The following is a 25,821-nucleotide window of genomic DNA, read 5'->3' on the forward strand; positions in this document are numbered from 1 at the left end:
TTTATGGCCAAAAGTATGTGGACATCCCTCATAATTATTGAGCGTAATAAGTGTTCAGCCACACCCATTGCTAACAGCTGTATAAAATCAAGCAAATAGCCTCGTAACTTTCATAGACAAACATTAGCAGTACAGTGGGTCATGCTGAAGAGCTCAGTGACTTTAAGCATAGCCCTGTCATATAGGATGCCACCTTTGCCAGAAGTCAGTTTGTGAAACTTCTGTCCAGCTAGATCTGCGATAGTCCATTATCTTATATCTAATGCACATGAGAAAGAAATTTGAGTTTAGGTAGCTGCTTATGTGGATGTCAGTGTCTCTTTGAAGGGGAACATAATGTCAGTGATATGTTCTGGAACAGCTTTTGTTGGAGGACACAGCTATAACTCATTAATCTCAGTTGTAATGACTCAGTTAAAGTGTCAGTGGGGTACACAAAAGAGTGGACAAATTAAACACAGTTATATTTCACTGTTAAGGCTTCTGTGTCATTTTCTGTTAAATACATGTTTCTTGTTCTTTTTCTCACAGCAAAAAATGAATAAAGTACACTTAACAGCCATTTTTACTGGAAATTGAATAAATGAAAGGATGGTCTCTGACTTTTGCACAGCACTGTCGCTATAAAGTAACATCATGCAATCACAAAAACTGTACACAGTAGAACAGATTTAATTACGTTGTTAAGCTGTGCAACAAAGGTGTTTTCCAGAATGACATGAATACAACAAAACTTTGCACAATGTTTGAACAGTTTGTCAGTATGCACATTTTGAGTAAACAAAATATAAAAAGACAAACAAATAAAAAGTCCAGCTGACTAGCAATGGAAAAACCAGTCAAAGACAACATCTATCCCCCATATGGAACATGGCCCACACACATCTTGGCTTCTAGACAAAACATGAAACCTAATTTTTAAGTATGAACATCAACAATAATGTCACAACTTTTCCAATCTACCACATTCAAAAAAGACTGCCTTCTGTGTAATTAATGGAATGCAGTCTTTTTTGGGCCCCGTAACGACTCCAATATCAGTCAAATACATCAGGTTCCACCACCTCTTCAAGTTCTGCAGAGAGATTTAACGCAATACTGATGAGGTGCAGCGGCAAAGTCTTCACATATCCATAATCATACTCCGTTCCCCTGCTTGGATGCCATAATAACCCACTTTTTCCCCCCAGGCCCAAAACCAGTCTACCCCAAGCCCTTTGCTGCTCTTTAGGAGTCCATTTGGGGTTTATCCAGTCCCGGCTGCTGCTTTCCTCATCATCTCCTCGTCCTGTACTGAGAGCTCAGTGAGTTTGCGGCCCAGTCTCTCATGCAAGTCCAGGTACTTGGCTACACAGCGGTCCAGACACACCGCCTCACCTTTTGACAGTTCTGCTTCCTTGTAGTGAGGGGGAACACATTTTCTGTGACAGGCATTTGTCATGCTGTAGAAGGAAGAGAAAAAATGCTTACACACACACAGTCTCTCAACTGCATAAAACCCATTAACTGTACTAATTGCTCATTGCAAATCAGCAGTATTAATTTACATTGATCAGTTCACTACCACAACTAACAATAGTAACAATAAAGATTTCTAAATCAAAACACTAGTGAACAATAGTGAACAAGGACAGTGTTCTTGGTGCAAAACCCTCCTTAAATGAAGCATCAAAAGCTACATGACTGCCAATGGCGCCCCCTTGTGCAAGAATTTTAAGCCTGCTAAAGGTGAGCAAGTGAATGAGAAACAAGCCAGTTCCATGGAGTACTTCACTTTTAAAAATATTTCGGATATTAATTACTCGGAGTACACCAGCAGTGTCTGACTGCACACCTGGGGCACAGAAGTGAGTTTGGGCAGATCCACTGTCTGAGGCACTGGAAAAGGCCACTGCAGCACTATAGATCACAATAAAGCCATAAAATATGCAGTGGCTGACTGTGTTTGAATGTAAAGAGGAAAAGGTGTGTAAGTCACATAGGCACAAATTTAACGTCTTGTGATCCTCTATTACCTGAGATGACATAAAGGGGAGTTCCACCATTTTTTGAAAATTTCTGCATAGTTACACATTAAGATGTAAACAAAGTCATTCGGAGGGCTGATGTGAAATGGTTCATTCCAGAGAAACTTAAGAGTTCACAGTGGAAACAGATGTCTGAAGACTTTAATGCCTTTAAAAGCTACTTCACAAAAAGTTATTACATTAAATGGTTATGAATACACTGCCTGATGCTTGAGACATTGTTTTATGATAGTTTTGAACCTTGAAAATTTTAAATTATTTTATTTTTTATTTTTTTATACATTCATGGCAGAGAGGTACCTGCAGGCTGTCATAAAGCAAAATAGAAGCCATTTTTTTCAGTGGTAAAGCTTAAAAAAACAAGTTCCATCAACATTACATATAAAATTTAGAATATCTGTGTAGATTTACAGGTCATTTTAAATGGTCAATAAAATGGCTATATTTGCATTGTAGGCATCATGACTCCTGGTTCCTATCACCACCACTGTAAAGAAATCTGGGTCGGTGAGTCTTTCACATTAAACCACTCTGAATGACTTTGGTTACGTCTCATCTTACGACTAATTTATGCAGAAAATTTGAAAACTAGGTGAGACTCCCCTTTAACTGCAGTGCAAATACTTTTTTTTTTAAACCAGGAAGGCATAAATCATAGTGCTATCACTGTGTAAACAGTGCTGTCCCGCCTGTGTGCCCAGAAACCAGACAGCATAAGTGGAAATGGCTGTGTATGGTTGACTCAAAAGGATACCTCAAATAAACAGGCAGATGTCTCAATAAAAGAACTATATGAATGACTTTAACACTGAGCATTCCTGAATCCTATACATCTACGTTTACCTACATTACCGTATTCACTAGTTAATTTGTAATTTAGTTAAATATCAAAGTGACAGGAAAAAGGGAAAAAAGGCACAGGGACATCTAGTAGCACACCTCACAGGCCACTACAGGACAGGATATGACAGGCTTCATGCTCCAGCTCTATGTTCAGACCCTTAATCAAGACCCTACCCTACATGATTAGCTGCTACACTAGGGTGGCACTGAGAAACCATCTCCACTCAGCACTGATGTTTCTGGGCCAATGTTTTTGAGCACATAGTGATGAAGACGTCTAAGAAGTGAATTAAATCTTCTAGTGGTACAATGGGACAGAGTACTGCTGCATGAGCTGCAGCATTTTGTCTGTTTAGATGTTCTACATAAAATATGTGCTGAGATGAAACCTATTTCTACTACATCTAGAGCATGTGCGCCAGTAATAGCCCCTAAAGTCCCCCTGTTGCAATATGGGGAATGTAGACACACTTAAGGTGGAACAAGTAGTGACCTTGACGCTGTTTCTAATCCTTTGGCTGCACAGATTGCATTTTACAATTAGCAAGTAATTACAGGTGCGCCTCCTACAGTTACCTTAATCACAGGAAGAGCTCGTTACCTGGCTGTAACTGACAATGACTGCAGGAGTCTTTCAGCTTCCAGCCAGTAATAAGACTGTTACATGTCTTTAACGCAGAACATGCTACACAGTCTACAGAGAAAAGCAGTGAGTGTCTGTCAGTCGGACACTGCTGGGCCGAACGGTCGAACAACTGATCGTATGTGCTCAGCTAATTAAACGGAATGTGCTGTCCAGCTCAGGGTGGTCCAGTAGTAACATTAGCTAGACAGTAAGACCAGAACAGCAGGGCGTCATTTTATGTAAAATTATCTGTACGGATTCAGTGAAAAGGTCAGGAAATGTTCTCAAGACTAGTTCAAAGAAGTGCTCCGATGGAGCTGGACAGCAGCCCTCTGAGGACAGTGGCCAAAGGCTCTGTTAGCGAGCTAAGCTAGTCGACGGCTTTCCACGTTACCGGTTGTACATGTCTGCCATCATCTCCACCTCCAGCTCCGCCGCCAGCTGCTGTGCTTTCATGGGGTCCATGTCGGCCGCCTTTCGTCTTCAGTTTCTCCCCCACCGTGAGCTCCGTTTAACTGAAGACCAGCGGCTGCGCTTACGGTTTAACCTTCAGTACCGGAGAGCAGCACACGTGGGTCGCCCAGCTCTCATACTACTTCCGGTGACAACATGGCTCCTACTGCTGTTCGACTCTAGAAACGAGGGAGTCGAGTCCGAGTCCGAGTGATGTGAATCAACTGAGTCGATTCCACGCGATTTTTCGATTCCAAAAATCAAAACACCAGGAAGTAGATAAACGAGATCTTTGCATATTAATTTCATGTATTACCGCCTCCAGGGGCGGCAGGGTTTGGACTCGGCAAAGATACAAGCTTAAAAAAAGATGGTTCTTTAGTAAGGAAAATGGTTCTGTATCTGAACAATGAACACTCAAAGAACCATTTTTTGATAAAGGATTAAATGGTTTTTTGCGTCGTGAAATGGTTCTTCAAATCGATGGAGAATGTGCTGTAGATGGCTCTATATAGAACCTCTTTAAAAGGGTTCTTCTATTGTAACAAACTTGATATAACCCTTTTTGGTGCTATAAAGAACCATCTACAGCACAATTATCTGAAGAACCCTTTTACTTTTTTACTTTTATTTAATCATGCAAAGGGTTCTTTGAGTGTTCATGGTTTTATACAGAACCATTTTCTTCACTAAAGAACCCTTGAAGAACCACCTTTTTTAAGAGTGCAGATAACCGACTAGGGCCCAAATGAGACAAGCGCCACATTAAAATACAAATTAGACACACTGTATTTTCACTCTTCAGTCCATACAGCGCATATATGATATTAAGCCGCTTAAACAGGCCGTTTTGAACTGCATTGTTTTGTTATGAATTAAAAACCAAACGTATATTCACATATCCGCCTATTCGGACTGCAGCAGTTTAGCCCCGCCCATTCAGAACTGAAGTGTTTTTTTTTAATTAAACTCACACAGGACAGCCATTCAGGACAGAGCTTATTTACATAAACCAGTCTTAAAGGCACAGCAACACATCTGCCTTTTTTCATCATGAGGGATAAAGACAGGGTGGAAAATGGTCATATAAAAAAGAATTTGGTACATAAAATCACACAGACCATCATTTTCACCTCGGTGACAAAAATGAGAAATATTAGATTGGGTAACTAGATTTAAGACAATTTCACTAGTGATATCACTTTTTTGCCATGTAGACCGTTGCTTCACGAGGGATCTCAGAGCCCACTAATTTAGCAATGGTCATCCAGGGGGCTCACTCTTATCACTAAATCCTCTCCTAACCACCTCAGCTGTTCTTCAGGGATACAGAATGTCATCTTCTAAATTAAATGGCCCATTAACGTTAGACGTTAACAAGGTAGTTTGGGGAGCTAATAGTCGCTAAATTAACTATATAAAAACTGTACCCGATTTTCCTGCCTAGTTCAGCCGTAGAAGTCCCAGTACTGGTGAAATTGACTGTAAGCCACTTTCTGTTACAATTTGTTTTCCACTTTGCCCACAGCAAAATGCAGCCAATCAAGGACACAATTTTTGAGATTGAAACTGTCCAGTCACAGCAGAACACCGTCCACTCCGTGTGTGCAGATCACTTCTGCGTAGAATCTTTGTTCAAAGCTTTAGAGTCGACTCTGAATTCCCAAATGCCTGGAGTAGGAGAATCGATTCTTCTTGGGATCGACTCCAAGCCCTAATGGCTCACGCTGTTCTACTGCAATGTCCACTTTGAGCCGAGTGGTGTCATTATTGAGCATGAAGTTTATTGAAGGTTTTTTAAATTGTGTTTCTAAATATGCCCTCATTCAAAATTATATCAAATATATTTTTCCAAACATTATGTAGGCTTTTCTTAAATGGCATCAAACAGAGAAATGAAAAACAAAGTACAGTTACAGTGATTTTGTAACTCAGAAATATACCAATCTAACCAACAATGCCAACTTTTAACTGCATAAAAATAAGTTTTTGAATATACACAGAGTCACAAACAACAATAAAATAACAATAACAACAAAAATTTCCAGTAGGTATGCAACAAATTGATTAACTCATTAACTCATAAAATCTCAAAGATTTGCCTTGGACTCTCAATTTTTTTGTGTAAGGAGAAGAGACTCAGCTTTTCACTTAAGAAGAGTTCAGTTTGTGTCCTCTCCAGTTACATCAACTTCTTCCTCCTCCAAGTCATCTTCCTCCTCCGTCAGAACAGTGATGCTTTCTCGAACTGATGAAGAATGTGGCAAAATACCAGGAGAACTCAAGAGATCATCCACAAATACCTCCTCGTCTTCATCACAACCCTGGGCCTCATTCTCAATGTTCACTCCAACTGAAATCGTTGCTGTGAGATCCATGGTGTTGAATATGGTGCTGGTGAGATCAGTCTGCTCAGGCTTTTCTTCAAGCTTGACAGAAAGTGTTTCTTTGGCTGTGATTGCTGGTGAATCTGTATGGGAAATTATCACAATTAATGGTCTGGATGATATTCAATATAAGAACAATTTAATAATTCCAGTTCATCTTTGAAGTTCATAGTTTTTTCTAAGATTGCTAAGTTTTGCTGTCCACTGAAACGTAGCAGCAGCATTATCAACATGTTTGAAGCTCCGGGTTTCTTTTCTGATGTTTGATAAGATTTCTTGTCCACAGCCAGCAGTGAGCCAAGAGTTTGTGACAAAAGCTTTGTCAAAATAGGAATTTCCACCCCCCTCAGATGTAGTAGGTATCTGATGTTTTCCTCCAAAGACAAAACAGCATTCAATCATCTCTTACCACAGCTGCATTCCTCAAACCTGAGTAGGTCACAGTGTATGTTACTCAAGACTTCACTGAACTGTGAAACTGTGCCCAAGTGAAACCTTAAAATCATACTGTTTATTTTTTTATAAATGTTTGGAGTTAGCCTAGAAGAAATTAAAACATTGTCCTTATCAAATAAATAATCCTGTTTCCTCCCTCTGAATTGTATATACACTTAACCTTAAGAACAGGCCTATATGTTATAGATAAGCAGTCAGTCACAGGCAGGATGTACTTCAAATGTCCCCACCGAGGTTACAGTTCATGTAAATGGTTTTCATGTCCAGTATTTACATACAAAATTACAAACAATCATCCAGTTAGGAGTAGCTCTGTGGTCATTCATGAAAGAGACTAATAGAAACTGAAACTAGTTATCAGCCAACCGTGAGTGTTGAAGTTAATATGGCAGTACACTGTCCAGTCCAGATGAAGTAAATCTGATCTAGGCCTGTCACAATCATGAAATGATTGACTGATGACTGATAACTGATCGTTATATGAATAATTGCCGTTACTGATATACTTGTCTATTTTGTTCATTTTATGCAACTATTTAACTACAAGTCCATAGAAGCTAAATAGGCTGATTAACTATGCTGCTTCTTGCTCTGTAATTCGCACAAAGAGACAATACACTGCACTGTAGTGTGCGTAACAAGCATCTACACTTACAGCTTACATGTTTCTACTGAGACGCTAAAAGTGTGAGTGAAAGGAAACATTAGTTTTGCATGTATACATGTTAAAATTAGCATTAGCTATTCTAGCTGTCAAATTAACATATATTCTCCTAAACGAGTTATAGCACATAGTTAAGAGTTAGAACTCTAAGTACGAACTAGACAACTTAAAAATTTCATTCATTACTTATTTATCTTGCTCAAGCCAACTGATTAACTCAACCGACGATGATACAATATGATCTGATATGCAATCTAAAGACTGGAAAATAATTGTGGTTAGCTTAATTAACTGTGATAATCTCCAATAATTGTATGATTACATAATAAATGTAACTAACAAATGGCAGGCCTTACCTGATCTAAGACCCTGTTCGTTCCTGACATTAACATCCGTCTTGAGTGATCTCATCACAACTGTGCAGTGAGACATAAAGCCACTTACTCATGGCATTTCCATTCATCTGGAAGGATACTCCAGTGACTTGACTGGATTTTGTGTCTGAAGGAAGGGCACTGCCCACGTTTACTACATCAGCGTCTCCCTTCATGTCTACTCAGACACAAATGTTTAGATCGCCTGGACTGCTAAGACAATTTATAAACAATCAGAACTACCCAGAAACTAGGAACAATTATAACTATGCAGAAAGATAAAGAAGCTTTGCAGCTGTTTGTTGTTGTAGAGAATGCATTCATATTACCAATGTTATGTGGCCACCTCCGAAAGTGGTTTGAGTGATCACAACGCGTCTCTGAGACACACTGGACCCTTGTAACTTAGTGCTGTCCACCTGTGATCAGATCACCCAGGATGCATGATAATGCCAGGTGTAAGACTTTTCAGTAGCAAATGTCACTTAACGTTAGGGGTGCGGGAAAAAAATAGATTCTTAGATGCATCGTGATGCGGATGTGAATGATTCTGAATCGATTCAGAAATGTCAAAAATCGATTTTCTAAATATTTAATTTATAACGTAATGTTGACGGAACGCAAAAGGCGGAACTTGGAAGTGCGGAAGTGCGGAAGTGCAGCGCCCGGACAGTCTGTGGCGGCACATAACAAAAACACATGGATGAGTGAGAAATCCGAGCGGCTCCCTCTGCATTAAAAGCCAGGTTAGATCAGGAGTCACAATGCAAATGTTAAGAAGAGCCATTTTGTCCTTTCAACAAAAATCAAACCACCTTGGGAGCCACAACATTTAATGTCCAGTGTGTCTCAGTATGTGTTAATGTCCTAGTTTAGGCTAAACAATATAAACGAAAACGCGGACTTGCTCTGCTCTGCTTTAAGCTTTAGCTATAGCCGCTTTCCTCCCATCTCCATCTTCCTCCATCCCAACCTCAAACTTTTCCTCAGAAGTTGATCAGTTAAATGTCTCTCAGCGTTCGACTGTTTTACGAGGCTGAAGTCGCTTTTCATTCTCCAGCTTCTTCGAATTTACCCGTTCCACCTTAAATTCCAACTGAGGCGCCGAATGTAAATGCGGCACCATTTAAGGTGGAACGGGAGAATTCGAAAGAGAAGTGACTTCAGCTTCGCCACTTTTTTAGTGTCTGATAGTCTCTCATTGCAGATTTACGTACCAGGAAACCAACTGCGCTGCTTATAAATGCGAATAACGTATCGTTGCTGTGTGACCTGCAGTCTGCACGCCGGTTCTCAGTCGTTGCGAAACGGGGCTTTCGCGCTATGTTGCACACGTCCCGTCTCAAAGACATTTTACTGACACAGCAATCCCCCCCGTCTCTACAACGAGACCAAAACCGAAGTTATAAAATCACTAAACAAAACGGGTAGAATAGCTGTGACATGTGCTGCGTGGACATCCACTGACACTGGATCTTATTTCACCGTAACTGCGCATTTTATCGCAGATTAGTAGCAGCAGCTTCTCGTGCTCCAAACAAGAGCACTGAATGAGAGCCTTCTAGTTCACTTGCCACATCACCTTCCATTTGATTTATTAAAAAAGATATTAGAAGTAAATTCATCTTGGATCATTACAAATACTTTGCTTTAAAAGTACCAAGTCACTTTAAATAACAACACAGTCAGTCACTTTAAAATGTAAATTGTCTCTATATTCTGTGTATATTTTGTGTATATTTAATATATTTCCATTGTTTTTTCTTGTATTTTTATTTACTTACTGTAGAGTGATTACCTGAGCCTCACCACAAGCATTTCAATGCATAAATGTCCTGACATGTTGTGCAAATGACAAATAAACTTGAAACTTGAACTCGAAACTTGAGCTCACACAGTGAGAAAATATAAATGCTACATAGAAAAAAAAAGATGCATCGAGATGCATCGCCAATCGTTTTATAATCGCATCGCAGCCCTCTGAATCGTAATCGAATCGTGAGGTGCCTAGAGATTCCCACCCCTACTTAACGTGCATTTAAAATTCACTTTGCAATGTTACCTTCATCTGATGACATGATTTCAATGTCGCTCCTTAGAAGCTGCGGTTCACCTGGTTCCTCCTCATAAGCACCAGACTCTCCATTAGTCATGTCAAAACTAGACAGGCTTTCTTCCACATCAGTCTTTTCAGCAGTAAAGCCAGAAGTACCTGCCTGCTCTACATGACCTGCAGCAAGTGGAGCACTTTCTTCTATTATTTCTACCTCAACATCATTTATCTCAGCTCCATGTGGTTTATCATTCTTTGAGGGGATTTCCACCATATGAACTGCTTCCATTTCTGCATTCCCTTTCACTTTCTCATTGTTCCAAACATGGTTAGCTTCTGGGTGAACAACATGGGTGTTTGCACTTTCTTTATGATGGAAACCTTCAGTCCTGTCCAATGTCACCTCTATACTTTCAGATATTTTGGCTGATGTACTTCGAGGGTCACGATCCATGTCATAGTTACTGCCAAAGTTGCATGCCAAAGGAACAGTACACAAATGAGACTTGTGACTGGATAAGTCAGGGTGAATGGAAGCAATGCCAGCGTCTGATATTTTATCTGCTTGGTTTCTACCCATTTCTGTTTGTGAGTTTTCATCAGTCAAGCCATTTCCATTTTTAGATGACATGCTCAAGTGATCACTGTTGAAGGTGTTTTTCGAATCCACATTTTTGTCTTTACTTTTGTCTGTAACTTCCCCTGCTTTATAATTCACTTCCACTCTTGTCTCCATTTTGCCTTTTCCAGCTGACTCTTTCTCTTCCCGTTCATTGTCGACAATCACCAACTTTTTTCCCCTCATGTGATCTTGGTCAGTGAGCTTTCTAAACTTCTTAATGATGTCAGGTAGTGGTGGACCAGTGATCATTTTCCTTTTAGCCTTCCGAGAGTTACCCGTGTTCAATAAACTTGCACTTAGTTTCTGACCAATGGGTGGAAAATGCCCAGTGACACTGGTTCCAAAACTAAAAATGGTCTGGTGGAAAACCTGATCAACAATGCTTGGTTTTGTAGCTTGTCTAGCATTCTCATTGGGTGGTTTGGTTTCTTCCTTGTTCAAGTTCATATCAGCAATCACTTCCTCAAACTCTACTGAGGCATTTTGCATTTCAGTTCCTTGCGCTTTATTTTCTTCACACCCACTGGTCATCTTGCTTTCTGCCTTCTGCAAATCTTGGTGCTCAGCGTAAGTGGAAGCTGTAAAACTTGCACATTGTTCATGAAAATCATTTGAATTGCTCACCGTTTGTGTAAGGACTAAAGCCTGTTTCTTTTCTTTGGTGGGCCTCCCACGCCTACGTTTTGCTACAAGACAAACAACTTGTTCTTTATCCTTTACCAGATCATGTCCTTCATTCTGTACACATCCACTGTTTGTTTTGCTCCATTTTGAAAGCAATTCATCTTTGCCAGCACAGGTGGAAGCTCTAATATCTGCAGATAAGCTGTTCAATGTCTTTTCCTTGCTCAGGTCTGCAACATGATTTCTTTTTTTAGGGGGTCTTCCACGTCCACGTTTTGCCACAGAAAGAGCAGGTTTTGTTTTATCCATGTCGTTGGTGCATTTATCTTGATCCTTACTCTTGATTGATTCATTTGTCTGAAATTCTGTAAACTTATTCTTGGATTTCTGATCCTTTGATACACGGCTGACAGTGTTGCCAGCCCTCAGCCAATATATTTTCCTAGAGCAAGGGTAATCGCTGAGTTGTGTGGTACTGATGTCTTCAACAGCCTCTTCATTTGCACTGCTAGGTGTCATGATCTTAACTGTTTGTGTATCAATTCCTTCTGAATCACTATCAGACAGCTTACATTTTTTCGTATTTGCCTCATTGATCATAGCCCCAACTCTGTGCCTTTTTGTAGATATATTCTTGACTTCTGACTCTCCTATCTGCCTGTCCAGTTCATTGTCTTTTGACTCTCCAAACATCTGATTTTCAAGACTCTGGGTTTGTCTCATCACCTGTCCTAATATGCCCTCACTGGTCTCTTCCATGTGATCTTTAACGGACCTTGAACTGCATGAGCCTAGCTCTAAACTATGACTAGACAAAGATGACTTCTGCATTACATAAAGATGAGTATTTGTTTGGTTCTGCTGGCCAGTTTTGCCTGGAAGTGACTGTGGCTGGCGAGAAGAAATCTTGCACTTCAAAGCTGGTTTCAAAGTGACAGATGATGCAGAAAGTGATGAAGACACAGTCACTGGGCTAAGACATTCCTGGGTAAAGCTATCAGTCTCTCCCTCTTCTGACACAAGAGGTGAAAGACATCTTGGGAGTCTCATCTCATTTAAATCTGTCCCATCAGCAGAACCAGTGACCTTATGTGTTATATGAGGTAAATGATCTGGAAGAACTTTAGGATCTCTCCAAATTACAGCTTCAGGACATTGTTTTCCTGCTGCTGAACTGGCTGTGTCACTGGCAGTTTGTAGGAGTGTGCTCACTCTATCTGGAGCATCTTGTGCTGCATTGCTTGTGGCTCCTGAAGTTTGTAAATTCCAATGATGACCTTCACTGGTCTCGCTTTTAGTTTGTTTCACTGACTGCACAAAATTATCTGCAGTCCAAAAGAGATTATCCAACACATGTTTCAACTCGCCTACATTTTGGTGTGGCATCTCAATACCTCCAGTACCAAAAGGAGGACTGGATAGTAGCACTTTTTCTGGCGCAGTACATGGCAATATGAAAGATGGATCAACATCTTTCTGGGGTGCAGCACACGGAGAAGTAATAGCAAGTAATGATGGGTGACTTGCAGTTGATGCCACATTCTTGAGCTCCGTTGTTTTTGATTGGCTCTCACACCCAGGACTCTCAGGCCCTACACAACAGGAATGATGGTCACAAGTAAGCACAGAAATAGTTCTATTATGTTCTGTTAGGGCTCATAAATGAGGGGCAGAGCAGTTATGTTTATGTAATATAATTTACCAAAGTGCCATACTCTGATTTCAGTTTGAATAAGGAGCTGGGGAAATTAAGATACACCAGCAGTGAGAAATATTTGTTCTGAAATCTATCTGAAATCTCATCATAGCCAGATAATTAAGGGCTGCAGATTACCTGGCTCAAATGTTTTAGTAATTGGTTAAGTGAGCACTAGCTCTGAGGACTGAACTTAGAACCTTAAACAAATCAGCCTGGTTGACAATTCCTATTGCATATTTTATCTCCAATATTTTATACTGTGTAATAAAAAGCAATTGCCCATGACTGAAATATCTGTGTGTAACAAGTCAACTTTATTGCGTTCTACATGACAATTGCATTCTTTTTTTTTATTTTTAAAATTATTGTTTATTTCCCCCTAAATCACATTACTAACCAGGGAAACACTGAAGCTGTAATTGGGAGAGCAATAACTTTGTGACACTAAAACATGCAGAAAGGGCAACCATATTTACCTTTAGACAGCATTACACAATTACTCAAAACACAAACAGTGATCTTTGCAGGAAGTTACAAGCAGTACACCAAGACACAGTGTATGTAGCATGGTATTTACCTGCTTTTCTTTGTATACAGGAACCCATTAAAGGTGGCATCTTGCTAACATCAGGATCCCCAGGGCCTAGGTTATTTCCATGCAAACAAAAGCAGGGAGCAGAAGCAGTATCAACAGTGTCACACTGTCCCGTTTCCAGGTCCAGGTGTGGTTCAGGTGATGCATGTTTCTCATTCTGATGATGCAAGCTGCTGTTTCTATCCATCGGCACTGATGGCAAGATATTTAGACCCATCATAACCATATCCTCCAACAGCCTTGCAATATGCTCATCAGACTCTTCGGCTTGGAGTGCGCCTGGTGATGCAGGTGGCATTTGTATATGGGAGGAGTGAGGAACTGTTTGAGGGTTATGGGGACCAGAGTGCTCTGAAGCATTCTTAGCAGGGGTGGCAGGAGGAGACATAGTCAGATCTGAGGGAGGTGTGAGTGTTACAGTTGCAAGATCCTGACGAGGGACTGTGGGAGAAGGGCTCAGAAGAACTTCAGGACAGTTCCTCAGGGGCTGTGTGAGTGTGAAACCATCCTGAGGCGAGATTAGAAAAGAGGTAAGAATTTGGACCTGTATCAGTTGGCTGATATAATCAGCTGATATTGTGGGTGCAGATAGATTTATCAATATTAGCAAAATTCCCATCAATAATGCATATATAAGCTGCTTTTTTACATTGTAATAATGCAATAACACAAAAATATGTGAAGAGAACTGATGTAAAATTAGGATTAATTAACAGAAATCTACAAAACTGCTAAGCACAGTGGGAAGCTCCACCCCGCTACTACAATAGTAATGATATTTAAGAATATATGTTTCTGCTGTTTATTTGAGTTAAGAAATGTGACAACTGAGAACTGACAATCACATCTGACAAATCACAGTTAACAACATACAATCATATCAGTCAATAAAGCACTGCCTATAACTACATGAACATATATGATAGATAATCATTACAATGATTATCTGATTTTTTACACCCTTAAAATGAGTATTCGTGAAAAACACCAATTTCAATTTCCAGTTTCACACTGCTCAGGTCATAGTAGGTGCACATCATCCAACAGGGTAACTCCTCTGAACATACAGAAGTAAAAGAAAAACAAAAAAAAACCAAAAAAAAACCTGGTACCTCTGGTACTGGTGGATAACTGCTAATATTGGTAGATGTATTTTATATAGTCACATATTAAATAGATTCATACAGTTTTAAGCAGTGCTTTACTGACTGATATGACTCACTTGTCAACTATGAATTGTCAAATGTGATTATCAGCAAAGAACTGCCCATAAGTATACAGGTACATCCGACAGGTTAACTCATTTAAACATGTAAAAGGAACAAAAAACCCCAAAAGAACTGGTACCTCATTGTGGCTCTGTGTCTGTCCTGGGCTGGCATGACCTCTCCCTGAAGCACAGCATCTATCAGCTCCGCTCTCCTCTTGGACGCTAACAATCTCCCACGGTGACCCTTTTCTTCTTCTCTTTAGTTTAATCTTTAGTGAGATCTGTGTGTCTTCCTGCTGTTTGAATGCAGAACCACTTCGGAAACCAAGTTTTTCAACAAGTTTACGAAAATCTTTCCCTCCAACTTCTTTAACTCTTCCCAAAACACTGGAGTTTAAAAGATCTGACTGATCCCCTTCAACATTCAGTTTTTGTCTCTCACAGATTTTTCTCACCTGGCCTATATTCTGTGGAATCTTTCTCCTTTTGTTTTTCACTTGTATTTGCTGGCAACATTGGGAGTGGACAGGATTCAGTGCCTCACTGACATTGGAGGAACTAGTAATATCTTTCATTAAGTGAAGTCCAATAGCTGAACTACTAGTACTGTATTCACTAGGCACAGAAACTAAATTGTCAGGCCTGGTTAAAGACGGTTCAGACGCCAATACAGGGCAAACATCTGCAAAGTAAGCATAAGGACCGTCTGTTTGAGTCTCTGCATGCGTAAAACTTTCCCTTCGCACCAGGATCTGTACATCTGCATCTTTCTTTTCTCTTTCTGTTTGCAGTCCAATTTCCTGGCATCTCACAGCTTTGTCCTGCTGCCCATTCATATGTTCTTTCAACCCATCTATCAAGTCACTGAAGCCAAGCCTGTGAGCAATGTCAATAACCTCCTCCTGTTCGCCAGGCCCCTCCCCTTCCATCTCCCCAGAGTACAAGAAGCCAACTAGCATCAGCAGGGCACGAGCGTGTACTGTCTGGAGGCTGACGAGTCTGCTATGCCCCACTGGAACTGAAGAGGAGTTGGTGAGGGCTCTTGAAAAAACTGGGCTGAGGGCAGATAACACACAGCTATGTGCAGGAACAGAAACACCTAAGAGTGAAAGAGCATAGTAAAGTGGAATGAACGGAAAGAGAACATGGAATACGGAAATGTCTCTATAAACAAGCCAGGACACGTAAACAACTTCTTACTGTTCAGAAACTCTTTAAGATATAACTTAAGGGGAATTCCACCAGTAATGTAAGCATACTTTTTAATTTATAAGATGTAAACAATATTCTGATTGGCTTGATGTGAAGTGCTCTGTTCTAGAGAAACGTACCACGTCAGAATTGTTCACAAGGAATCAGACGTCTGAAGCATTTAATGCTTGTTAAAGCTACCTCACAAATTACATTACATGAAATGGTTATGAATATGCCGCCTCATATCTGAGATATCTCTTGCAAGGTGTTGTAAGGCAAAATAGCCCCAAAGGAAACAGAAATCAGATTTACCAACATTACATATAAAACCTCAGAAAACACACGTATAACGTTGAGACCCCTAGTTCCTATTATCACCACATCAAACCACCGTTTCAGCAATTGAATTACACAAACTTTATGAAATCAGTTGAATTCCCCTTTAAGTTTACCACAATTCAGAGACATTAAGAAACAATAATATCAAGTTTTACAAACCAGTACATTCAACTTATGGTGTTAATTTGCTACACCAGGCACACACGATACAATTTCGAGTCTGATTTTAACAATGATTTGCCCCATCCAGCAAATGTTCACATTTGGAAGAGCATTTCCACGTCAAGTTTGGCCAGAAGTGATTGATGGAACGGACTATCCGGTACGGTGAAAGAAGAAATGAGTCGACAGTTAGCCATCCTATGTAGTCCCAGTGTGATTAAAAGCCTTCCAGTACTTTCAAACATTTGATTTTTACAACTGAAAATGTTTTGAGTCCTGTAGTGTGATGATCATTGATGTAACTAAACTAGTGATTGAGGCAACAGCCAATGAGAGTGCTTGGAGAGAGGGAGAAAAAGTGTGCAAGTGCAAAACGTATGCACTTGCACATTTCAAATGTAAATGTTTGAGTGCATCTATAGCTTTTAGGCCTTTGAACCAGATTATTTGAATCAACATTACTCACCATACAATTCCCTCTGCAGAACAGAATGATTTCTGCGATTCCCAGGCCCGCAGTCAGGCAGTTTGTGCTCTTGCATAAAAGCACAATCCCTTTTCCTTTCTACCATCTTTGCAGTTAAAGAGGAATTCCATCAATTTTCCAACATGTTTGCATAATTCAGTCCTTAACATGTAAACAAAGTCATTCAGAGTGGTTTTGTGTGAAATGCGCTGTTCTAGAGAAACTTCTTGCGTCAGAATTGTTCATGGTGGTGGTGATAGGAACCGGTCTGAGAAGTTCAATGCCTCTAAAAGCCCCTTCACAGAAAGTTATCACATGAAATGGTTATGAATACACTGCATGATGTCTGTTTGATGTTTTATGATAGTTTTGAGAAAAGCTTTTGACTTAAAATGTATTTCTGAAAATCCATTCATGGTGAAAAGGTACATACTGGGTGCTGTAGGCAAAGAAAAATCTTTTTTTTTTTTTTTCAGACTTACCCCATTTTAGTTTTTCCATAATCAACATTATATATAAAAACTCAGTGGTTTACTAGTGGTTTTGCATAATGAATAAAATGTCTGTATCTGTGCTGTAGACACTGTGACTCCTCATTACTATTACCATCACTAAAAAGACATCTGAGTCAGATAGTTTGAATGACCACTTTGAATGATTTTGTTTACTTTTCAACTACCGAACTATGCAGAAATTAAAAAAAACAAACAAACTGGAAATTCCCTTTAAACTCATGGGTTCCCATGGGAGCCCACACTGCACACACTTGTGTATTGCCTAATTTAGCACACCTGGTTCAACGCATGAACTAACTGACAAGCTCAGGTGAGGTGTGTAGAGTAGGCAAAATACAAAAAGTGCATAACATGAAAATGATAAATGAAAATTCACTAGAATGCACAATCCCCAGTATGACTCAAATGTGAGCACAAATTTAACACAGAACAATCCTGACAGGAACTGGGCCTCGGCTGCCCTCAGACCTCACTCCCTTCTCCCTCTCACCCTCCGTCTGCAGCAGTGTGTCACAGTGTAGGCCGTTTCGCTGCTGTTTCTGCAGTTCATGAAGCAGGTGCAGGGCAAAGCCAGGCTGCCTGTACCGCCACATCCTGACAACTACAAGATAAACAGGAGAAACTCAGATTTAATTAAAACAGCTTTTAGAGCAGTAGAGGACGTGTTCAACAAAATCCAGAGTTACAGCTAACATTTTAAACCTTCACTACTAAACTGGACCAAACTAGCAAATGCATTACATCTGAATTGGCATATAAGTTTAACACAAAGACAGAGAAGTTGAACTGATGACATATTTCAAGTTCACAGATGATAACTTATTGCTAATGCAAGGGGTCAAACCCAGGTCCTATAGGGCTGACCTCAGGGCCAGCTTCCCTGTCTAAATTACCAATTTGACCAAACCTCACAAGTTTATGCTTAACTTAACAGTAACGAGAAACATTTGCCTTAGCGAAGTGAAAAATAAGAAAATGTGGAGGCCCAAATATCCTCAATACATCGACTGGAAACTGAAGCCCACGCATCTAGGTTATGAGGTTAGGTAGCTAGTAACGTTAACTAGCCTTAGCTTAAACAGAGCTACCGCTTAAAATGAGAGCATCTTAGGTTCTGTGCTCTTGATAAAGCTCGCTGCTTACCATGTCAAATGAACTCCAAAGTGAACCAAGTACCAGAGACAGACAGATAGACAGGTTAGCTAAAGAGAACAAAAGCTATCAAGAAAGCAACAGGTGGTGAGATAAGCTAAGAGGACGGCAACCCATTCAAACAACGCAGCGAGGCGCTCAACGGTGAGCGATTTAACCAGCCCTTTCACACTAACTTAACTACTGACTAACGCAACGTCCTTCAGTTTTATAGTAATCAGTGCTATTTAACAAAATTATTTTAGCAATCTTCCTGATTCCTGCTGCGTGACAATTTTTACAGAAATGCCTAAAAGCTTTTACTACACAACAGTAGCTGAGTTACCTAAATGTGTCTTAGAGTGGCCAAACCTTTCTGAACACCGAAGGAAGCTAGTTAGCGTCGCTAACCCGTTCAGTAATGAACTGCCGTTAGGTTAACGTGTTAGCGTGAGCCAAACTCCCTGTTATGGACTGACCTGTTACTCTGCCAGCAAAACATTAGTTTGCCTGTGTTACTGAATCGCCGTTTCCTCCTCTCTGACTTTTTTAGTAGTAATTTAGTCAGAGAACTACGGAGCCCTGCTGGTGACATCCTGCATAAACAAGAATAATGCGTGGCCACGACCTAGTAAGGCGTGGGAATGAGAGGGTTAAGTCGTGGCCACGACTTAGTAAAGCGTGGGAACGAGATCCTAATGCGTGGCCACGACTTAGTAAGCCGTGATCTCATTCCCACGCCTTACGAAGTCATGGCCACGCATTAGGATCTCGTTCCCACGCGTTAATAAGGCGTGGCCACGAATTATTTTTATTTATACAGGATGTCACCAGCGGGTCTCCGTAGAGAACAGGGCTGAGCTCGTTAACTTACATTTACATGGTGGCCGCTCGGCAGCGTCCATACCGCCTTCATAGCCCGAGGCGCTAGAGGGATTAATCAAAGATTTGGCAACCAGGACGATTTTTTAACGCCCAAAGTCGTCATGGTTTGTCTTTTCCTTTTCCAAAAACACGGGGATACTTTGAAGAGGTCGTAGATAGATCACAATAATCACTGTTAAGATGGTGATGGTAGAATCAAAGTACTTTGTATCTTAAACACCATCATGTAACAAAAAACATTTTCACTGTAGTTTGGCCTAAAACAGATCAATTTGCCTAAGAACCAGGAACTTGGAACGCATATCTATTGTTAGACTCATTTTAAACGTTTCAAATCCTGAAAACTTGAACCATTGCTCTCACAGCCTGCCAAAAGGACTCTTTAAACAAACACTGAATGTGCATCATGGCACAAACATGGAAGGCCTGCATGATTTTAGAAAGCGTGTCCAGGATTTGAGATGAGAGTCTGTTTTACGGATTTGCTACCCATACTGACCACCACCCACCACCTCACTTACATACTGCGTTGCAATCCATGGCTGGTACACACCCCCCCCCCATTTCTTTCGTTGGAGAAAATGACTTGCACAGTAACATCATAACACACGCAATACACGAAGTCCAACCTTTGAAAAAAAATCATCCTTTTATTAAAAACAGTATTGCTAAGTTACATGTTCAATCCATGAAAGAAAGGTGCAATGTTTAAGAGCCAAGGCAAAGAGATGAAATATTTATCACCAGAACGATCAGATTTTAGTCTTGCATATAAACTGTATGACAACTGACAATACATGACACATGAACGATTTGTTTTCTTGTTTTGTTTTTAATTAAAAGATATAAACTGTAAATGCATTTAATTAAAAATAAAACTGATTGCATATGCATTCACCCACAACAGCCCCAGAAACAAACAAAATTATTCCCAATCATAAAATATAAAAAAGGGAAAACAAAAAAACAACCAAGAGGAAAAAATAATTAAAATTAACAAATATTCTCTGGTATATATAGTTAAATGTGCTTTTATTTTTTCTTTATCTAAATATCAAGCTAGAATCAAAATCTGAGCTCTGCTTCAAATTTGCCTGTAATAGATGCAATTTTGCCATTTTAAGATATTATTTAAAAAGTCTTCTGCTTCCCTCAAGATCAATACTTCTTGCTTAAAAGCCATTATTGTTTTTAACTGGTCAGATAACTGTAGTGTCTCACGTAGAAGAAAAATGTTGGGGAGTGAAAGGTAAATCATACGTTTGGGGGAAAACTCCCAAAGAAAGCCAAGGTAAAAAAAAAAAAAACAAACAAAAAAAAAGCAACTTAACTCCTAGTGCTAGAGTATCCCATTCAGCAAATATCTACATCAGAAAATCACTGTGCATTTTGAATATGCAGTCTAATGCGCGAGCACTGAGCTCGTCGTGTAAAAAAAAAAACGCATCCTCAATATTCCATCATTCACTCCCAACACAAACAGGCACTGGGGGCAGAGGCTGAACAAAGGCCAAACCCTCTGACTCCTAAACCTAAGCATGTCTCCCATGTACTCTTCAGAATCCCAGACTCACGCTCATACATACAAGCCAAGTGGACCGATCAGCGAGCGAGGCACTCAGAGTAAGCAGGGTGGATTTGTTAGACGCCATCATATTTACACAAACATCTATATTCAGACAACAGGAAACACCAGAGAGCAAGAACTGGTCCAAGAGCTTAGCTCAGAGTGGCAGTGCAGCTGCAGGATCAGAGATTGCGCTGTTCATGCTCCTCGTACTCACCTCCTGATCCACTGATCCAAACAGAGCGCTCCCACTCTGAGGTGCTTTATGAGTATAGCACCAGCTCCGCTATTAACCCTGCCTAAGAAGGAATCTGAGGATCGGGATACAAGTGGTCATTTCCCAAATAACTCACTTGGATTGGATGAACCAATCCAAAAGAAAAGTTTCTTTGCAATGCCACCTTTAAGGGCACTCAATGCAGGGAAACAAAAACTGCAGTACATGTTTCTCTTCCTACAGTCAAACATTACCCCATGAGCTCTCTATCTAATTCACATCTCTACCACATTACCAGTCTCCCTAAAGAGTCAACAAATTACCACAACGACAAATGGGCTGCAAAAGCTGAACAAGGTATGTAGTGGTATCTGCTCAGAGAGTTGTGAGACGGTGGTTAAATTACAAAATGGCCCATATTCCCTTCCAAACACTTCTATGAGACATGATTGAAATATTGTATATACAAATTACTTTTTTCATATTATAACTCACACGACAGTGGTGCAATTTGGCATAAATGTTCATCACTGTCCATCGCAAAGCAAAAAGAAAGCCATTGTAAGCCTCGACCATTCTTACAGCTACATAAACTCGGAAGAAAAAAAGGGGGGATTGAGAGAGTTTCGAAAAGTATCAGTATTAAGTTCTACAATGAGGTCATTAGTGTTTAAAGATAACAAATAATAATAATGCAATGACATGTAGTGGTGGCAAGAATACCTACTGTACTGTGTTAACCTTAACCATTGTGTAGAGTTTTCAATAAATGAGGTCAAACATCACTGTAGTGGAAGGACTCAGGTTATAATGTAGAAATAAACCAATTGATCTCAACCATTTTTAAGAGGAACAACAAACATTGCATACTACGTAGTTCCACAAGAATAAAAACAAAGATGAGGAGGACATGAATGAATGGTAAAAACCCATTCAAGTTCTTCAGTGTTTTCAGTCTCTCTTGCGTTTCTTACTTAACATACATCCCAGGGAGAAAAAACATAATAAAAAAAATTAAAAATAAAAGAAAGGGTTGTATGGATTGAATGTACCAGAAGATGAAAAAAAGATTAACATAGTGTTTTGCCTCCTCAAGTAGTGGCCGTCATCAGTCTTTTGGATCTTAGAGAGAGAGAGAAGGAGAGAGAGAGAGAGAGAGAGAGAGAGAGAGAGAGAAGGGATAATGATGGAGGAAGAGATTCTTTGCGTTATTGATTAGTGGCTGTGGTCCCTTCATGATGAGATCAGATCAGAGGCTCAGCAGGGACAGTAGGCAGGAAGAGGGCGCTCGCCACGAGTAATGCACACTATCAGTTTTTCTGTGTAGAGAAACAAGACAAGAAAGAAATAAATACAGATTCTGATCTTTTGACACAAAGGGATAGACAACTCAAATGTGTGATTTCTAGATAAAAAGGCTGCCTTTTTAACTCTCTTACAGAGTACATGTACAGCAGATGCCTACCTGTTACAAGCTTCAGACTTGCAGAAAAAAAGAATGACTAAACTGAAATTAAATAAGTCACTATTTAACCCTTTTTCACAGAAGCCATAAAATGTAATTTCAGCCTATTTTGGAGGTCCCTCAGTTCAGCCTTCAAGTTTAACATTTTCAATTAAATTAGAACCTTTTTTTTAGAATTGTAATTTCATTACATTTTAAATAACACTATTTTATTTGATTTTATTAATAAAGATATCCGATACATCAATTTGGCTAGGCTGGGAGGCCTGCTGAAAGGGGTGGAAGTCCCAGGGAACATAAACATTTTTAATGTTGCACTGTATGACAATAAAATTTAATTATCTAATAAACATCCAGTTTGAAAGAAAAAAAAAGGAATAAAATAAAACATAAAAAAATAAAAAATAATAAAAAATAAAAAATAAAAAAATATATCGCTCATCAGACCTATCTGAGAACTGTCTGGACAGTCTGGGGCTCCTCCTACATCACTGAAGCAGAATTAAACAACAGCAAGTGAAAAGAAATGAGTAAAATACGCTTTTCATATGCAAGTCATGTTGTAGGATATCCCACTGTGCCCATGGTGATTCCTCCAACCAGTTACTATTTATCTTTAATACTGACATTCATTATTTATGTTCTATTCCTACAAACTATTATCTATATTTATGTGCTTTCTGTGCAGAACTATTATTAGCAGTAATATTCAGTACTACGACAAGTACTAGAGTTTAGGAAACCACCCCTTTTCTATCTATGAGCAGGAAGTGTAACTATGAAATTATTAGTTCTCGAAGTGACCTAATATAATGGTAATAAAGTGACTTGTCAATCCCTTTACGACACTGACTACACATACACAAAAAAAAAAAAACACTTCAATGATATTTAGTCACAAAACTTACGAAGGGCTTTTTGTGCATGTGCCATCATATGCACAAACCAACCCAGAGTTTCCAGGCCCACAATCAATGGGGAGAGGTTATGTGATTACACAAGTCATGTGGCCAAAGTGGACACATGAACAGCACACATATACAAAAACTACACTAAAAGAACAATCACAGAACTATACCGCATTGACAACAAAATCATATTAACAATAAATAATTACAGCAGCAGGGGTTAGGACCACACACACATACACTGTGAGAGCCCATGCAGTGAAGGAAGGAGGCAGTGGACACACATACCATGCTCGCTCATGCACTGAGTGGGGGGAGGGGGAGTGGCCTAACCGTCGTAAGAGTCCAGCAAGGGCATGGAGCCCCGCCTCTCCCCATACATCCCTCCCTGAGTGAGTACGTGAGAGAAAGAGAGAAAGGTGTTCAGAGGTGAAAAGGGGTCATCAGAGTCGAGAACATGTGAAAAAGAAGAGGAGAGAGAAGGTTGAGACGGTTAGTTGTAGTGAGAACGTTCATAAATCTACCTGCAATTACTGCTAGAAGCAAGTTACAAAAAGGCATAGTTAATGGAACATGCTGAGAGTCTGCTGTAGAAGTCTTAAAGTTTATGGACATTTAAAGAAAATTCCACAAGGACGTCCCGTTTGTTTGTGTGCATATGAGTGCGTGTATGCACATTAACATGCCTATGTGTAAAAGATTTTCACCTGAGCTGCATCACTGTCTGCAGGCTCTAGAGTGTCATCCAAAGTGTTCCTCCTTCCTCTCTGGTCCAGTGTAGTGTAAGCATCTGGCAAACAATGAAAGAACTGAATTAATACTCGCAACCAGTTTGATATAAAAATATAAATGCTGTCAATTTATTTCAGCTGTCATCAAGAAGTGGGAGATAAGTGTAAATGTGATTAAAAATCACCTGATCCCATGTCATTTAGCGGAATCATGTTTCTATCTCTGTCCTTTCCTCCTGAGGAAAAAAAAAAAACAACGTTATAAATGCATAAATAACAAAACAGCATATATTCATAAAGATATAATGGAAAAAGGGTAAAGAGCATGTTATGAACAAGTGAAAGCAGTAGATGGGCTGGTTAGTCTGGGAGTAAATGTCTCTTACCTCTGTCAATGAGTGGCAGGGTGCTGCTGTCCTCATAGCCGCCGTTGCTGCGAGTGTTACTGGGGGGATTGACACTAACCACAAAGTCAGATTTCTTCCAGCCATCTTTCTCCAGCGTGCGCCGAAGCTCCTTAAAACCCCACACAATCTGCAGCACCAGACCGGCCCCACGCACCTCCCGATCTGAGCGATTACTGTGGGACAGACAAACACAGACAAAGAACAGAAAAAGTTAACTTGTACAGATGCACACAATGAAAAATGCGAGCATACTAAGAGCAAAACAAGCACAAATTCTGGTACAGACATCCACTGACCCGTCCTTATTGATAAGCACTAGTCGCTCAATGCCCTGTGAGCTGCGGAGGGTTTTGGCAGCATCCAGACTGGAGCCTACTACCTCAGCCAGAGTGCTCAGCACTGACACCACTGTCTCCTCAGAGAGAGCACGCACAGGCTGGCTCTGACCACCACCTGGAAGGTTTGCCACCAGGTTCGGCACAGCATGTTTACCTGCGGAACAGAAAGAATTACTCTATGAGAACTATTTAGAAACATTTTGCTGCACAAGACTTAGTAACAATTGTTAAAGCAGAATGAGTGTTTTTAAATTTCACAAAGTGCAGATATTTCAAAACAGCATCTTCTATGCTGTAGTGATGCTCTTGAAGGCTCCATATTCCACAGTAGGGGTGGGAATCTCTAGGCACCTCACGATTCGATTACGATTCAGAGGGCTGCGATGCGATTATAAAACGATTGGCGATGCATCTCGATGCATCTTTTTTTTTTCTATGTAGCATTTATATTTTCTCACTGTGTGAGCTCAAGTTTCGAGTTCAAGTTTCAAGTTCATTTGTCATTTGCACATGTCAGGACATTTATGCATTGAAATGCTTGTGGTGAGGCTCAGGTAATCACTCTACAGTAAGTAAATAAATAAAAATACAAGAAAAACCAACGGAAATATGTTAAATATACACAAAATATACACAGAATATAGAGACAATATACTTTTTAAAGTGACTAAGTGACTGTGTTGTTATTTAAAGTGACTTGGTACTTTTAAAGCAAAGTATTTGTAATGATCCAAAATGAATTTACTTCTAATATCTTTTTTAATAAATCAAATGGAAGGTGATGTGGCAAGTGAACTAGAAGGCTCTCATTCAGTGCTCTTGTTTGGAGCACGAGAAGCTGCTGCTACTAATCTGCGATAAAAT

At 39.9% G+C, this 25,821-nt stretch overlaps 3 protein-coding genes across 8 annotated transcripts in view; all 3 read right to left on the reverse strand.

Annotated features, from left to right (window-relative positions):
- Window positions 1–652: 652 nt before the first annotated feature.
- On the reverse strand, window positions 653–4,100 carry timm10 (translocase of inner mitochondrial membrane 10 homolog (yeast)). The gene is made up of 2 exons (XM_036574394.1): window positions 3,890–4,100; window positions 653–1,442 (listed from the first exon to the last, which is right to left on the reverse strand). The coding sequence occupies exons 1-2, from the start codon at window positions 3,958–3,960 to the stop codon at window positions 1,247–1,249; spliced, it is 267 nt and encodes an 88-aa protein (XP_036430287.1). The 5' UTR covers window positions 3,961–4,100; the 3' UTR covers window positions 653–1,246.
- Window positions 4,101–13,327: 9,227 nt separating this feature from the next.
- Window positions 13,328–15,561, reverse strand: LOC118810054. Its single transcript, XM_036573571.1, has 2 exons — window positions 14,770–15,561; window positions 13,328–13,930 (listed from the first exon to the last, which is right to left on the reverse strand). Exons 1-2 carry the CDS (start codon window positions 15,559–15,561, stop codon window positions 13,328–13,330), a joined length of 1,395 nt encoding a protein of 464 aa, XP_036429464.1.
- A 4,389-nt stretch (window positions 15,562–19,950) lies between these two features.
- ctnnd1 (catenin (cadherin-associated protein), delta 1) overlaps window positions 19,951–25,821 on the reverse strand; it is a 28,642-nt gene continuing 22,771 nt past the window's right edge. For 5 of the 6 annotated variants that reach the window (XM_036574361.1, XM_036574359.1, XM_036574364.1 and 2 more), the window contains 6 exons: window positions 24,916–25,111; window positions 24,599–24,792; window positions 24,398–24,448; window positions 24,189–24,271; window positions 23,770–23,869; window positions 19,955–22,427 (listed from right to left, as the gene is read on the reverse strand). In XM_036574361.1, coding sequence (XP_036430254.1) covers window positions 23,810–23,869; window positions 24,189–24,271; window positions 24,398–24,448; window positions 24,599–24,792; window positions 24,916–25,111 — 584 coding nt within the window. In that variant the 3' untranslated portion in view covers window positions 19,955–22,427; window positions 23,770–23,809. Of the gene's footprint in view, window positions 22,428–23,769; window positions 23,870–24,188; window positions 24,272–24,397; window positions 24,449–24,598; window positions 24,793–24,915; window positions 25,112–25,821 lie in introns of all 6 variants that reach the window. The other variant, XM_036574362.1, reaches the window with a different exon arrangement.

This window comes from Colossoma macropomum, unplaced genomic scaffold, assembly GCF_904425465.1.
Source record: "Colossoma macropomum unplaced genomic scaffold, Colossoma_macropomum, whole genome shotgun sequence".
NCBI lineage: Eukaryota > Metazoa > Chordata > Actinopteri > Characiformes > Serrasalmidae > Colossoma > Colossoma macropomum.

Bases quoted from the DNA above. Each gene is read 5' to 3' on its own strand.
- LOC118810054 (XM_036573571.1), bottom strand. From the start codon at position 15,561: ATGGAAGGGGAGGGGCCTGGCGAACAGGAGGAGGTTATTGACATTGCT. The intron at 13,931-14,769 runs GTACCAGTTCTT...ATCTCGCCTCAG, and splicing joins AGACACAGAGCCACAATGAG to GATGGTTTCACACTCACACA.
- timm10 (XM_036574394.1), bottom strand. From the start codon at position 3,960: ATGGACCCCATGAAAGCACAGCAGCTGGCGGCGGAGCTGGAGGTGGAG. The intron at 1,443-3,889 runs GTAACGTGGAAA...TTCCTTCTACAG, and splicing joins ATGGCAGACATGTACAACCG to CATGACAAATGCCTGTCACA.